The sequence below is a fragment of the Lottia gigantea genome (assembly GCF_000327385.1).
Source record: "Lottia gigantea unplaced genomic scaffold LOTGIsca_7, whole genome shotgun sequence".
Classification (NCBI taxonomy): Eukaryota; Metazoa; Mollusca; class Gastropoda; family Lottiidae; genus Lottia; species Lottia gigantea.
Window position 1 is genome coordinate 3,674,977 of NW_008710370.1, and position 17,382 is coordinate 3,692,358.

At 34.2% G+C, this 17,382-nt stretch overlaps 1 protein-coding gene across 1 annotated transcript; it reads left to right on the top strand.

Annotated features, from left to right (window-relative positions):
* Nucleotides 1-483: 483 nt before the first annotated feature.
* Nucleotides 484-7,439, top strand: LOTGIDRAFT_155130 (hypothetical protein; the record flags this gene model as incomplete). Its single annotated transcript, XM_009065631.1, has 9 exons — nucleotides 484-525; nucleotides 1,164-1,329; nucleotides 1,772-1,974; nucleotides 2,265-2,498; nucleotides 2,730-2,824; nucleotides 2,997-3,085; nucleotides 3,850-4,038; nucleotides 5,402-5,643; nucleotides 7,356-7,439. The coding sequence occupies 9 exons, from the start codon at nucleotides 484-486 to the stop codon at nucleotides 7,437-7,439; spliced, it is 1,344 nt and encodes a 447-aa protein (XP_009063879.1).
* Between the last annotated feature and the right edge of the window lie 9,943 nt (nucleotides 7,440-17,382).

Genomic DNA, 17,382 nt, shown 5'->3' on the forward strand with positions numbered 1-17,382 from the left:
TAGATATAAATGTATTTACATGTATTACATACATGTGTAATCCTACTATACCGATAACAAAGAAAACCAGGCCCATGTAATAATTGAATCCATATCACATATAAGTTGAATACGATCTAGTCTACTCGAATGATTGAATCGACATTTTTGTTTTTATAATCTCGCTTAGCGAATTCAAAGATGCAGTAACAGCTTATAATAACGCAAATGACAATGAATTACCATTAAACCTGTCCAAACACCCATGGGCTATAATTTCTACAAGCATTATCATTGTTATTATTTTTTGACAACAAATGAAGGAACGTATTCAAGTTGACCAGTGTAGGCTTTAGGGAACTCCCTATGACATCATCTTATTTTTGTAAACATCACATTCCAGGGGGAATCCCACAGCGAAGTACACAGCGTAGGTCAAATAAGGTCATATTTTAAAATACCATGAATTATTGGCGGACCATTTAAACGCCGTCTTATTGCGCAATGGATGTTGTACTTTCTCCAATCAAAACAGTAAACGAAATAGTAAGTGTCGACCATTATATTGATTCAATATCAATCAAGTTAAATTGTTGGTATTATTTAGATTAAGGTTAACTGTAAAGAAATCTTGATCAAGTACCAGTTTTTAACGCCCACGTTATAATGTGGTCGTATATTGTTGTCGCTGTCCGTCCGTCCACAATTGGCTTGTGAACACAATAGAGGGTATAGTTTTTATCTCATTTTAATGAAATTTGGTGTGATCATCTATTACAATGAGATCTTGGTCAAGTTTGAATTTGACTATTTTCAATGAAAGGAATTTGAGTTATTGCCCTTGAAAAAAAATGCATCAAAATTGGTTGGCAGTTTGTGTCTAAATTTTATGACATTTTTTGTGTGAAATCAACAATATCTTGTACAAATTAGATTTTTGGTAGGATTTGACACAGATTGGCGACCGCCTTTGATATACTGAAAATCCTATCTTTTATCCTATCTTGATGAAACTTTGTATGCTCAGACAAATTGGTGTTTTTGTAAAAAATTATTCATTATAAAAATACTGACAAAAACACGGTATATCAGTGGGAGATACTAGTACATTATTTGATATAAGAAGATTTCTGTTCTAGTAGTTACTAAATACAACTGCCAGTGGACGTATGCTACTTTTTCAGGCAAACTCTCTATATTTTTTAAGTCTTCAGTTGAATTCTCCAAGCAGTTTGTCTGAGTCATCCCATAGTGTCGGATCAGTTCATAGTCAATGGAGATGTTCGGCATTTGAATTACCACATAATATTGTCTCAGAATCGTCACCACAGTTAATCATTGACTCGAAAGGTATGTTCTTAAAATTAGAACTTTCTACAAAGATTATTTGGTAAGACTTATGCCAAACGTATGAACTTGGCATATATATGTATATGAGAGATTTCTCTTCTCAAGACTGGTGTTTATGTTAATTGGGAAATTCTTTTTAAATGCCTTAACGTGCTCGCAGATGTTCTTTGATTTGACTTTGTCAAAACGCTCAAAATTTGTTCATGGGCACAATAGAATCTTCAAAATTTCAATCGATTTGAAACTTTGTGTGATATTCGAATTGATAAAGTCTTGAGTAAGGAGTTGAGTACTTAATTTTGCAATGAACATTTCCTGAGTATTGACTAGAGATATGGCGGATTAATCATTATGATTCATTGAATCTCAACAAAACTGCTGTGTAGGCGGATGTTTACCTTGTCTGACAAGCGATCTTTGATTCTCTCTTCGTTAATTACAGCACCATTCTGGACATCGAAGAAGGTTATATTGGCAATACTGTGTTTCTTTTGTTGTTTTTTGATCCAAGCCTCTAGATTTAATCTTAGTATAGCTATTGTATCAATGGTAGATCACAGTCAAGATGTAGTAAATATAACTCATACTAGGGCACTGACTGTTAATACTCATGAATGTTCCAACTTAGTAGAGGAGAGAGATTCGGTAAATTAATTATATTTAAATATTTCCAACAAAGATAATCCAGTATGCTCCATAATTTTCAATCATTTATAATATTGTAATTCATTTCCACAAGGACAAATTATATCTCTTTTCCTTTTTTGCGATTAAAATGCATTTCATGATTACTCTATTTCAAATGGTCGAAAAATATCAATTTAATGTTTTAATCGTGAAGCAATATAAAATTAACCTAAAATTTAGACCTAAAGTTAAGGAAGGAAAAGGTCATTTTTGTGATTAAATATTGATTCAAAAACTTTCCATTTCAGAAAGGGGAATTCGACTGGGACAAACCATTACAAGGTTTAATACTCGGGGCTTTCTTTTGGGGGTATTGTGTTCTACAGTCAGCTTCCGGTTGGATATGTGACAGATATGGTGTCAAACGAGTCCTTTCAATAGCTTTCTCTATTACAACTATCCTATGTTTAGTCAGTCCAATTTGTGCCAGAACAAGTCCTTATTTATTTATCTGCCTACGAATCGCTCTAGGACTTTTCCAGGTAATATGTTTATCATTCCGTTAACTGGTTGGGTAACGAGGCTTATGTAAAATTTGCGACTTTCTTAATCGGACTTATACCATTTAAAAGAATAATATCTAGGAATAATATCTAAGATCAATACCTACCATTTTAAAACAAGAGATGTAATGGTTTTCTCACATTTTGAAATATAATTGATAAAAATAATAAAGTATATTTTAACAAACCAACGATTTACTAATACTATAGGATTGTGTTTCTAAGAAACCGATCGTTTGGTCTTTTATGATTAGAACGAATCGTGTCGAAAAACAAGAAATCGAAGGCAATGTAATTTTTATGGAGTACGTCTTTGAAGTCTATAATTTCAGACAACACAGGCCTGCATTCGTATCTCAAAAGGTACTATAAAAATGAATTGTTCACAGGGAAACAAACTTGAGCGCCTAGTAACAAAAGAATCGGCAGTTCAAATCTAGCGATAGTTTAATTTTTACTTTGTTTTAAATCTTTCAGTGCCCTATATTTCCTGTCATTACAAGTGATATTAACCAGCTGGATTCCACCAAGTGAAAAGAGTCGACTTTATGGTTTTGCTTTCTCAGGTTAGACATTGTGGTGTTATACGTTTAAAGATTTTACTTTTTAATTCAGGACGTATTAACCTGTTTCCGTCTTGAAAATGGTGGTTAGGTTACTGAACGTATGCGACTTGGAATAAGTCAGGTCTAAACCCAAAACCGATCAATAAAAATGTCAACTGGTATGAAGGACTTATGAAACTTGCATCTTTATAATATATTGATGTTGATAAGGTTAGAAAACATGAATATGTGTGTGAATTGCTTACTTCATTTTTACTACTCGTTCCCAAAAGCTTCAAAGGTTGTTTGAAATAGAAACGTCTTTCATGACACGAAAGTGACATCCTAGTCACAATGTAACATCTGTTATTAGAATGCAAGTAAACATATTGGGTTTTTTTATCAAGGTTCTGCGCTCGGAATGGCCCTTATGTTACCTATTGGTGGATTTCTATGTAAATACGGCTTTGATGGCGGTTGGCCCTCTGTATTTTATGTTATTGGTACGCATGTGACTTATGTTCGAAGAAAGCTAGTAGACATGACAGTTGATGTTGTAACCTTAAGCAATTAAAAGCTTTAGATGGTGTCTGAAATTTTATTATTGCTGAAACTTGGACAAAGAAATACCACAAATACTTTTATAAGCAAAAAGTCTAAACTATTGTCCGCTTCTGAGAAAGGAGAATATACATCATAATAAATCACTTCAGTTCTCGAGAATTTTATCAGCGGTCTTTATCTTTAAGCCAACATCCAAATTACTTGCTTCGATTTATTGTTAGGAATCTGCACATTTGTTTGGACAGTTGCGTGGCTTTTTTTTGCTTCTAACTCTCCCCAAGAGCACCCGACGATAACAGAAGCTGAACTGAAATACATTGAATTATCACTTGGTCTAGCCAACAACAAAACAAAGAAGGTAGGTAAAGATGAAATCAAATGGAGTTTTACGTCCTACTTTTCTGTAGAAGGTAGGTAGAATTAGAAGATATCAATTGACTACATGTGCACTTTTGGATAAGGTTCACACTAAATCTTGTATCAAAGTCAAAAAATTCGGAAGAGTTTTCACTCTACCCTACCCTGAAAGATCACAGAAATTCCTAGATCTCATTATATTAGTCTTAATGGTAATAGTTTTCTAATCTACGGCTTGTGAGGCCAGATCCGAAATTAAAGGATGTTTCTTTTATTAGCTTGAGAAATCTCCGTGGAAATCTATATTGACATCGACAGCAACCTGGGCTATAATAGTGCCCCTTTTTTGATGAACTATGGACATTATATGCTTGTTACTCAATTACCTACATATATGAAAGAGGTTTTGAAATTTGACATTCAATCGGTTAAGTCTAGAATAGTTATTGATTGTTTTTTGTATTATTTTTTTTTTTCGTATATTAAATTCTTAATATGCTTCAATCGTAGTTAGATCTGAAGAAAAGCATATCTTTTAATGTAATTTTATTCTGTCTTTCGTAAGAATCATTTCATTTTCGGTTCATTTCAGAATGGGATTTTTACAATGCTACCGTTTTTATGTTTATGGATCGTTTTGATACTAGGTGGTCTAACAGCAGATTCTTTGATAACCAGCCAGATATTGTCTGTTGGTAATACACGCAAACTTATGACAGCAGTTGGTAAATTTGATAACATTTTTTTTTTCATACGGCTACGTTGGAATGTGGACATATATTCCCTCGCTCCTGTCCGACAGTTGGTCCTTCTGTCCACAAATTGGCCTGTCGGATGTTCATACAATTGTGTGTAGGATTACATACACATACTTTTGGACACGTTATCGACAAATATATCTTCAATCCTTGCTTTACCGAAAAAAAAAATACGATGAAAGTGGTTTTTGACTTGACAGTCCGAAAATGATTATGATTCTTCAAATATTGAATTTCAATCATTGATATCCTGAAAGTGTTTTGTAAGCGAATTTGGGTACAATTCGTCAAATACAGACGGGGGTTTAACTTGATTTAATGAATCTACAAATAGTAGCCCGTGAACGAAGAAGAGGCCATTTTTGTAAGATAAATCAAATATGGTGTTTAAGTTTATATCCAGTAGATCTCGGACAAGTTCTTATTTGGATACGATTCAAGAAAAATTGACGAATTTAAAGACCTTCATGTATTAAAAAAATACTTGTGGCTTGTGAATGTGGTGTGCAGCTTGATATTTGACACGAGCATATGTTGGATGAGTTTAAATCTGTGCTCTATTGGACAAATCTTTACGATGTGAGAGCTCTTGATTTAATATATCACCGCCCTATTCTACCATTACAGTCATCTTAAGTATTTTGTTCTTATTTTAAAGGTGCGATTAGTACTGCAGTGTTTTTAATAGGCTTAAGTTATATTGGATGTGATCAGCAAATTCTCGCAGTTGCACTCGTAACAATTGCCGTTGCTGCAAAAGGAATCAGTTCGAGTGGATTTTTTATCAACCCTACTGATATTGCTCCAGCGTATGCTGGTACAATATTAGGAATATCAAATTCTTTGGCAACTTTGCCCGGAGTCATAGCACCATATGTAGTCGGTGTTCTCACACCTAATGTAAGTTATTCCCGTTATTTAAGACTCAATTACTAATTCATTGCAACGATATTAACTCGAGACATGTATTTCAAACAATGGAAAAATTGATAGCATGTCAACATCGCACCTACCTTAAAGACACAACCGATTTTGTCAATAAAATAAAAAATCTTCGAGTTCCCTCTAATGCTATTTTAATTTCTATCGACGTTTCTTCTATGTATACCAATATCGATAACACTACTGGTTTAACGGCAGTTCGTAAAGCTTTTAATAGAAACCCAGATCCAAACAGACCCGACGATGCAATTCTACAGCTTTTAGAGATTTGTCTTAGTCGAAACGATTTCACATTTAATGGTAAAACATATTTACAAACTTCAGGGACAGCAATGGGCAAACGATTCGCCCCTTCGTACGCAAACCTTTTCATGGCAGAGTGGGAACGTGAGGTGTTGCGCCTCTGTCCATTTGACCCACTTTTTTACGGACGCTTTTTGGATGACATCTTTATGGTTTGGACTTATTCTATCGAACAGTTTTGGGAATTCTTTGAAATTCTCAACAACCACCATCCTTCTATCAAACTAACCGCAAACGTAAGTGACAAAAGCATAGACTTTCTCGATACCACAGTCTTTAAGGGAGATTCCATAGCAGAAACAAATAAACTGGATATTAAAGTGTATTTCAAAGAAACTGATACTCATCAACTCTTGCACAAGAGCTCCTTTCACCCAAAACATACCTTTTCTGGTATAATTAAGTCACAACTTTTACGATTTCATCGAATTTGTACAAGATCTTCTGATTTCAACCAAGCCTGTACAATTGTTTTCTCAACAAGCCTGTTTCTAATCATTTCAACCTCGACAACCATTCAATAGACGATCTCGCCCTAATCCCAATTGAGCGTATAGAAATTGACTTGCCCGAAGATGAAACTACCAAATTCCGTCAATCTAGGGAAGCCCATTGGATTGAGACATTGAATACAGCAAGACCTATAGGACTAAATATTCATCATAATGTAGGCATAGCACCCTTTGTTGTCCCGTTTAATACAACCAGCAATCGAGCAAGCAAGATAGTTCATGCCCACTATAAGAGCCTTCAAGAGAAATTCCCCCATGTCTATAAGCAGAAAATGATAGTTGCATATTCAAAAAATAAGAACTTAAATGATAATATTGTTCATAGTAAACTAAAAACAATCAGCACATAACAGATACTATACTTCTTGCCCAACGGGCGAGTTATTTTTTCTAATTTCAGATCAGAATAAGAACAGAAGAAAACCCAATATCAAGACCCTTAATCCTAATTTCTAAATAAAGTGTCTGCTCCACCCTAGGCCTGTACATTTGGGAGAATCAAACCCTCCCTTCCCCGAAATCTAAATATAAACAAGCTTTGCATCTTAGCTTTGCAATCGACAAGGCTCATGATCCTAAAAAACGGTAGCATTATTTAAATATATACTGTAATCACCTGTTGATTACTATGAAACCCTGCTTTGGATGTGAACTTGATATCTTATGAGTGTCATACTCAGCTAGGATGGTCCTTCCCTTCTGGTAGCGTATACCCGATGTTACGCCGTTGAATCATAATTGCATCCCTTAATACAACCGCATGTTACGTTGGTTATATGGCTGAAGATGATGGTTTTAATCTGCCTTCACGTATTTTACAAGGATTACACCAATAACTTATATGATTCATTTTAGGGGACAAGAGATGAATGGCAAATATCCTTTTACATTGCTGGTGGTCTTTTTCTTTTGGCAGCTGTATTTTCGCTGAAGGAGTAATTCAGAAATGGGGCTATCCTCTGAGAATGGAAGAAGAAATTCCTTTATCTGTCCTGTCATGTGAAAAACAACAAAAGGAAAGGACCTAGACGTGTAATTACTGATTTTTACACTCCCACGTGTAATGTGGGGTGTATTGCCGTCACCCTTTCTTTCTGTCTGTATTTCTGTACTTTCACAATTTTTTTAAGCACGTTATAATTAAGAGTTGTTTAAATTAAACGTCATTGTTAGATTGATCAGTGACGTCACACAATCTTGTCTAAAATGGCGAAATCGTCATTTTCACGTCTTTTACAGCTCCAAATACAATTAGGGTTGGAACAATCGTAAAAAAAATGAAATTCTGCAGGGATGTTTAGAGGCGAAATTGACTGATTAATTAAACATCATTGTTAGATTGATCAGTGACGTCACACAATCTTGTCTAAAATGGCGAAATCGTCATTTTCACGTCTTTTACAGCTTCAAATACAATTAGGGTTGGGACAATCGTAAAAAAATTAAATTCTGCAGGGATGTTTTAGAGGCGAAATTGAGTGATTAAAATTGCCAATTTTTACGTCACCAGTCGATTTTTATGGCCCAACAACGCTTTTTTCAAAATGGTCCCAAAAATGACCTTTAGAGAAATAATGATGAACGCCGTTTAACATCATTCTATATATTTCAAGCTGGGATACATGAATAAGAGGGTTTGTCATACTATCATGATGTCGTAGTTTGTGATGTCATAGTGAATATTGCCATGGTGATTGATGTCCGAGTGAATGATATCATAGTGAATGCAGGAAATCCAGTCAGCTGATGAGGTGAGGCAAGATTGGATTAGCAAGATTGAATATCCAATGACTGGCCCGACTGTAGTGAAACGACTCTGGGATGAGCATGAAACTTTAATGAAAATCGATAAACGTGATAAATGCTGATCGATTAATTTGCTGTATAGGGTCTAAAATTTCGATGAAAGATTGACTATCGCCAGTTGCACAACGACGATCCCACGGAATTGTCCCAAACAAAAACCGAAGAATGGAATAACCCAAGACACAACAGACTACGATCCTTGTTTGAAACGATCATGAAATCTTTGATACCCCACTCCACTCAAACATCAAGGGTTTAAAATCTACACACAAGGTGCATGTCAACCGCAAATTTCCTTTTATCAGAATAAGAAACGGCTAAAAGACATGCAACAAGCCGTTGATTCGCTGTTTGATACAGAGTTTACCGCAATACAGAATTTCTACCAAGGCCTTATTGGGCATCTGTGTTGATTTGGCTAATGGTGTTTTTGGACTGTGTTGGAAGTTTAATGATTGTGAAGACTAGGAAGAAGACTATATTGGTGATTACGAAAAAAGCACGAGACATACCAAAACGACGAAGATGTGATGGTTGCACTTACAGCATGACAAGTAGAGAGTATATCCGTAATTATCTAAATGATTAAACGTATTTGAAAGTAGAAATGGTAGTAAAACAGTTGGCTGAAAAATCAGACTCTACTACTACGGCTAAAGCGTATGACCTGAAACTGCAAAGCTTGGCCGTTCATGCCGATTGTTCTACTGAGGAAATCAAAGAACATATAGATTTCATGATCACAAACCGGCTAGAGATTGTGCCACCAATTTACAGCATATCGAGGTTACCGGCGACAAAATCCTGAAATGCTGTGCACATCTCAGCTTAGGAGTCGACCATGGGATTGAGGAAACTAAACAAAGAATTGGCATTGAGAAATTAATTGACTGTTCCAGTATTTTATTTCTTGGACTCATTCACATTGCGATAACTATATTGCTCTCGCCCAGTCATGCTGCACACACGGTTCCATTACATAATGAGTTCACCCATTTGCTACAGAACAACAACTTGGAATCTAAAGGCTTTAAAAGTTTTATTTCAAACCGCATCAGGCGTATTGCTAAACTTGTACAGTTAACCTTAAGAAAAAAGATCAGATTTAAGATTTTATTGAAGCGATTGTCGCTGTCAATTCTAATAAGCTTGACCTATCTGTATCAACATTCATCTCAAACGACTGGTGAAGTGTATTCGCTTATTGTTGAAATTGTAATATTTCCCATGATGGATTTATTAGGAATAGATGGTCAGATCACAAATAGGACAACATGAAAGATTTCTTCAGTGATAAGATGATTGAATTACGTGCAAGATTTGGTGAAACATTTGCTGGAAAGGGCCAATTGATAGGAACAATTCTCGCAAAGACCATGTCCTGAAACGGCAGTTATCACAAATAGACTTTTTCGCTCTCAATGATGAGAATGCTGTTGAAATTGATGAAAACAAACTGAAGATTGCACCAATTACTAACATGGGTTGCGAATCTGGCTTTGCTAGGTTACATAATCAGATGAAAATTGCAGGAAGAATGACAAAAGTGGAAACATACTCAAAGAAAAGTTTTATTGCAACAAATGAGTTACAATCGGATACTTGGTGTACAGAAATGAGGAGAATATCGTAGAATAAATGGGCAAGAAGTAGTGACGAGGGGAACCGGGTGAGGAAGAATGGGAAAAAACTATATAGTGACTGTATCGTCAGCCAAAGATCTGAACAAAATGAAAGGCATATTGCCAGGTAAATTGGCAAGAGTAGACAACTCTGTCTGAAGATTGATTTTGATAGAATAGTGTGGTGAAATGCCCGCGGTCAAGTCACAGGGTAAATAATTAAAATCGCAAGACAAAATAGTTCCCATTTAATACAAAAGGTTCTACCCAAATAGTTCAAATTACGAGGGTAAATAGCAGCATTCTAGTCCTGAATTTGATACGAGTGATCATCGTCTTATCTTTCGAAAGTTTGGAAAATTTCGTCTACCAACTGTGAAAACAGGGAAGTCAAAATACGGTAAGGAAATTGGGTATAGTTTTTAATTTAAAATAGAAGAATAGGTATGAAAAACATAGTAAAAACTATTTTTTAATCTGTTGGAACCAATGACTGGCAATGTCGAATTTGTCTTCGGAAACTGTCAATTGTACAGTTATAGGTGTATCATTTGAAATTTTTGGAACCCAGCAGTGTGATTTTTCCTGCACATGTCAAAATTTTTCAGGTAATAGACCTGATGTTGTCATGAAAAGGTTAAATTAAAAGTAAACAAAATCTTCACGCATTGCATTCCTGGTTGAAAGTCTTTAGTTTGTAAGATTTAATAAAGATACTTTCAGAGTTTGTTAACACTCTGCTAAATGTATTTGGCCAGTTACAAACACGTCTGAAATATAATATGGACGCTTACTAAAGCACTGCGCATTTTCCAAATTGCAGGGTAAGTGAGATTGTGACATGAATGAATCTTATTTAAGAACTAAAGACCGTATGCTGCGCTCGAACTTTAGCCGTGCATTACTCAAAGTCGACCGTAAGTCAGTCTATTGGTATGCTGCGCTCGATCTTTGATGCAAGTTATGCGTTTTGTATGGTAGCAGACTGAAGTATTACATTAAAAACGTTTGCTATTGAAATTGTAATAATGGAACATTATTTCAAGATATTGCCTGAAAACAGGCTGTTGGCGGCGGAGACAAAAAGAGCACCTACTTGTATTTGACGTATCTGGAAGTCATGCATGGTTGACTTACATTTTCATATTCCCTTGATGCTCTTTTCTTGCCGCATCTATCTGGGTGTTTATAAGTTGTATTTTGAGTAGGTGTTCCTCTCCGTCCATGTTGATAAAACAACAGTTAAAGTTGATGTCACGCATTTTGATCGGCTTGTAGGTACCGACGATTGGCTTTCCAACTCTCCTGGAATTGATTTGAGCCAACCCCAGAACAGTCCATCCAATTAATGTCCGAACGACCGAATGATGCCCCCTCAAAGATTTCCAGTGTACTGTATTGTAACCGCTATCCAAAAAAATAAGCTGGTTTATGTAGTGAGCCGAGGTAATCATTGCAGTCAGAACAGTGATTTGAGTTTTATCAGCAGAAGTAAAGTTTGGAGAACTTCGTTGAGCCAATAATGGTCATTTTTTTTTAACTATAGTTGCCAAAAGTTCAGGTTCGGTAAGCCCATACCCAATCTTCAATATCTGCAATACCCATTTTGCCAAGTTTTCGTCTTTAGCAGGGTTCAAAACAGTTTTTGATATTTTTATCATAAGGGATTTGGAATTGATTTTGTCACAAAGAGCTTTTTGGATGCTGTAAGTTATGGCAGCTTTTCTAAGGGATATCGTTTGGTTTTCACAAATTCCAAGGCAACACTCAAAGATGTTATCGAATAATTGCCAATATTTAATTGATTGCTCATTTTGACTAATAATACAGACTATCAGTGTCACATTAATAGACTCGGTTCATTAATACTATTATTTTGTATATTTCTTATTTTTATCATTTGTTCTTTAAAGATGGGTTTCCTTATTTTTTAAATGTCATAAGTGTCCATGTATGAAAAGTCTGGATAAACAAAAAAACTTTTGACTTTTCTTGATCGGTCACAAATTGGAATTATGCTGGTAATTCTCTTCTAAAAAGATTTGTGGAAAAAATGACCCTAAATTGGTGAGATTTTAAAGGGTTTTGAACTACAAATGCATAATGAAAACCTTCAATATGAGAAATTTCGTATTATTATGGAGATCTTTAATATATTTTTGGACATTAAAGATTTAATTATCATCTCTGACAGCTGCCAGTGAGTGAATGTTTCTATGCCGGAAACAAAATTTCACAAAGTTTGGATAAAAAAAATTTCCTTAGGTACGGATGACGAAGAAACGGAGGGAATCACTCCTATGAAATTTTGTAATTTGTCGAAATAGCGTTGAATGTTTGGGAAATTTCGAGAAGTAGGAGGACGGACAGGGCCCATCTACGAAAAAGACTTTTCGATAAAAGACGTAGATGCCTCCTCCAAGGACAAAAACACTTCAGCAATTTAGCACCAGGGCGAAAGCAATCCGTACGAAAGACCCACAGCAAAAAAAAAAAAACATTTCCAAATCTTTAAATCTTTAATATGTACGAACAAAACAACATTGTAAGAAGGTGATGTGTAGCACAATTATATAAACATCAACATATTAAAATGAAATTTTGAAGAAACGTAAGTCTTTTATATACTCTCTGTTAATAAATGTTGTTAAAATGGTTCTACATTATTTAAAAAACTAAACACTATTTTAATATTATTTCATTAGTTCTATGTTAAATATATATATATATGTTAATGTATTTAAAGTTTTGAATGTGATTAACGTAAAGTCGTGTCTCATAAGCTTACCTGGCTAGGTAGCAATAATTTAAGTTTTATTTATTTGTCTATTAATTGTATAAATGTAAGTTTGATGTGAGACACGTAAATACACTATTTATACCACTATGTGTATATTATGATCAATTAACATTTGAGTAGAATGTGTTGCAAAAGGATGATAGTACTACCCAATTTTCACTGGCGGAATCGGTTGAGAACACTATTAATATGGACAGTGGAATTATGAAAAATATTACTTATTTCACGAATGAGTGATAGACTGGAATTTTTTGAACGAGAAGTTGTGAAAATCGATGATGTAAAAACACTGATATCGGATATTACACGAAAAGAGAATAAAATCAAGGTGAAATCAAGGTTTTACAGACTAATGCTATGAGAATTTATTGAAGAATCGTTATTTTATATGCAGGAAATACGAGGTAAATGTAGAAAATTTGAATGAAAAACTGGATTAAAGTAATAATTCTAAGATATTCAAATCGATTCAGGAAATGGAATATTATAAACACTTAAACTTAATGATTACTAAACCGTCGTAGATAGCTGAAACATGGTTACCAAGGTTAACAGAAATGTATAAACTATAAGACTATAACATACCTTAAATTGGAAACAATTTAATAAAACAATAAATCTTGCACAAATCACTAATTTACACATATATCCTTCCGATTAGTCCAATGACAAAGATTAATATACGAAAATATTATTCTCCTTATAGATCTAATGGCTTCAAAACTTCCCGATAACAGAAACCTTTTCAGTTGCAAAACTAATGACTGAATGACAATCGGGTCAAAACACTAATTAACAGTTAAGCTAAGAAAATTTTAGAAAGTTTGAGGTATAGGAAAGAAATAGAAGCAGTTGAAGAAGAGGTGTTACTTCAACTGTCCGTTAATATAGTAAAGTGACTGAAATATAAGTTATAACTACATGTAATTACAATTAAAACACATTTAATTGGTATTAATGGTATTAAATTAAGGATAATACATAATAATGGATAACATTTTCACAATTACAATTATACAATATAACAAAATTTAAGCAGTTAGCTGACCAAATTAGTTTTCTTGATTGCATCAGACATTGTAGTCTGAGTTTTTGTAAAATATATTGTTTAGAATTGACATACTTTAAATCAAAAATACTGTTCTGAATTGACACACTTTAAATCAGAAACATGTAATCAATTACAAAAAAAGTAATTTCTTATACCTCATGATGACGGAATGCATATAAGTAGACATACAAAAGTTATAATGTCCTTTATTTCTCTCTCGTTTAAAAAGTCGTTCGAGGCAGATTGATGAAGAGACTATTGCAATAGTCTAAAATGTGAAAATACCAATGTCTTCACTAGCTTTAAATACGTTGATCCGTTGGTCAAAGTTTATATATTTTTAATTTCATTAATTCTAAGGTAGATTTTTTCGCTATATGCTTATTAAAATCTAGATGTTGATCAATTAAATGCCTAAAACCTTTACGCATTTTGAACGGCTTACACTCAAACCACCAACTATTATTTCAGACGTCACACATTTCTGCGTCAGACGATTTGCTTCCCGACACAATAAATTCCGATTTATCATTATTCATTATGAGACGATTCGACACCATCTATTGTTTGATGTAATCCATCGTATCAGACAGATTCTTAAATCTTAAAGATTCGTTTTTTTATGCAGTGACAGTCAAGCGGATTTTGATAAAATGTAGTGGCCTATTTTTAGTTTGACTAACTCAAGATTTTCATGGTTTTGTACAGTGCATATCATTACGTGTATAGCCACTGAATGGCCATGGTCAGAATTTTTGTGGTAAGTACGTCAATCAGGGTGTGGGTTGTGTTTAATCATTCAGAACAAGGGTGTCGTTAACATAGTGATGGCACAAATATCCCAAATGGAACCAATTAGACGATCTAAATGTTTGTATTTCCACTGTGGGCTTGTAGAGTTTTCGCCCCTGCCGAGAATATAGTCCGTATAACACTTGTTGATCCGTGCTCATTAATGACATTTTTATAAAAATCTCGGTTGCCTTCTTATATTCTGCGATGAATTTCAGAAAAATTTCAGATTTTCCTAAAGCCATTCCACCTCCGACCCACACTTTATTTCGGTAGACAATTTTTCTTAAAGAAATGTCTTCATATCTTCCCACTTCAGTAAATGAAATACGGTTGGGATTGAATTGTGGAGGGAGAACCAACTCGAAAAGACGAGTACTTCCTAGTTTTTCGCGAAAATAACCAATGTCGAGCCAAGTAAAGAAATTTGTATGAAAATAATTTTTCTCTATTGCCATCTGCACAGCGTCATATTTAGCGTGTTGAGCGCATGAATATCCTGGTAGCACAGTATTTGGATAGAATTTTGGATACCCAGGTTCTGAATAGATATTGTGTATTTTGTCCTGCAATCCAAAAGACCAAAGCTTGGATTTCTCTATTAGGATGATTTTGGTAGCATTAGCTATGCTACTTCGCAGATGTCGTAAATGATTTGCAAATTTTTCGTCGTCCACAAACGCAACTAATGGGTTTGTCAAGTATTGAAAAGTTGACATCCACTTTTTATACAAATCCGACTTGAACACCAAATTCTTAGATGGTCCCTTTTGAAAACTTCCCAAATTCCAGTAAGCCGTTACTACAGTTATTGTGTTAGAACCTGTATTTATCACGCCTTCCTGAAAAAATGAAATAAAAACTGAAATAATAAAACAAATTACAAATCTTAAATTAAAACATCCCTTCCGACTATTAGCTGTCGCTGCAATACTAAAGTGTCTTCAAAACCTGTATTGAAATAACTTGTCTCTTTTCTAGATATTGACAATCTGAGTTTTTTTTCAATTGATAATGAGATTAGCAAAGTGTTATTAGTAGGCGAAAGCTGAACTCTTGACAATAAGTCCACCGCACTAATAGTGCCATTTCAACTCGGCTGTGGACGAATGACACATTAATGTCGGTACATAGTACATAAACATTGACCTGGGTCAATCTAAAATAGGATTATTGAATAAATATAATCTGATTCTTGATTCCAGTAACATTGATAGTTTTTTTAATATATATATAAAAAGCATACCAGTTCCGAAATTCATGACGATAGAATCTTTTACATAAAACGAGGTTTGTCAAAGAGAATAAATAATTCATTAAAAATCTCTGAAATCAAGATTATCGGATAAATTATGCATATGCATACAAAGAATACACAATCCTAGGTCCAAATCTATATCGCATTCCAATAAAAAGCTGAGAATGAGATGTTAAAAATCAAATTTCTTTTGTAATAAAGAATGCCCACTGTTGAAAAATGTTTCTTTTCGGATGGCTATAAACCGGAAGTTAATGTTTGATAACTAATGGACATTCTAGCTCAAGAGCATTCAAACTTAGAAATGTCAGGGCCATTCAAGGTCAAGGTCACGAAGTAGTCTTAAAATTGAAAAAACAAATCAAATGAAATTCAAAATAAGTTCATGAATAGTTCATTCATGGTAGAGAAATTAATGAGCGTCTGAAAATTTCTCTTTGATATATCACGCACCCCTACATCCTTCAAACATTCTCACGCATGAAGATGTTAATTGTGCAAATATCAAAGTGGCTCAAAGCTGGCGTAGATGAAGCAACATTAAGCGACGGCCTTACAACAGTATTAAGATTACTCACCGGTTTCATTTTTCCTTTAGAGACCTTTGATAATATATTCATCTCAGAAACATTCACAGCATACTTTAAAAGAATAAAGAGAAAATGATAATGGTTCATTTGTTAACATGAAATCTGATTGCATAATTTAAAAACAACACTCATAAAATAAAAATGCTACCTATGTAAAAGACTGTGGTATGACTAAATTATATTTGAAAAATTAAGAAATATGGTTGACATGGTACATAATGATATTGTTCCCTATAATCCTACAATATTATTTTCTAATGGACCAAAATTTTCGTCTTTCTTGCCCATCGTTTGTATGAGGGGACACAATTTCCAATTGATGTAACTGTTCAACCTCTCTTATTGCATAATTTAAAAACAACTCATAAAAAGATATGCTACCTATATAAAAGACTGTGGTATGACTGAATTATATTTGAAAAAAAAGAACTAGAGCCACACGTGGCACAGAGTGGGACTTTGCAAATGTAGCAAAATGCAAAAGACTCTGAAAAAATCAACCTTCTACGATAATTACATCACGTGCAAGAACAGTCTAAAGTTGAGTAGTTTTTGATTCTTTGGAAGATTGTTATACCGGAAGTAGACAGACCTCACAAATGAAAGTATCAGAAGATAGCCAAGGTCAATGGCATTTGACATTGAAAAGGAAGGGTCAACAAAAGTCAAGGTTACGAGATATAAGTCATCAAAATTTCAAATTGCACACGGCTTTAAAACCGGAAGTTGACATAAGACAGCAAATATAAAAGTATATAGATAGCAAATGCAAATGACGTTTTATCCTAAAAAGGTCAAGGTCAACAAAGGTCAAAGTCAAAAATTTCAAATTGTGAATTTCCAAAAGCTGTTGCTTTTTTGGAACTATGAAGCTGGAACAACTGACCTAATACAAAGTGGCTCAAGACAATGTAATTGTATCCTTTTCGAGTTATGCCCCTGGCCAAAAATGTCAATAACGAG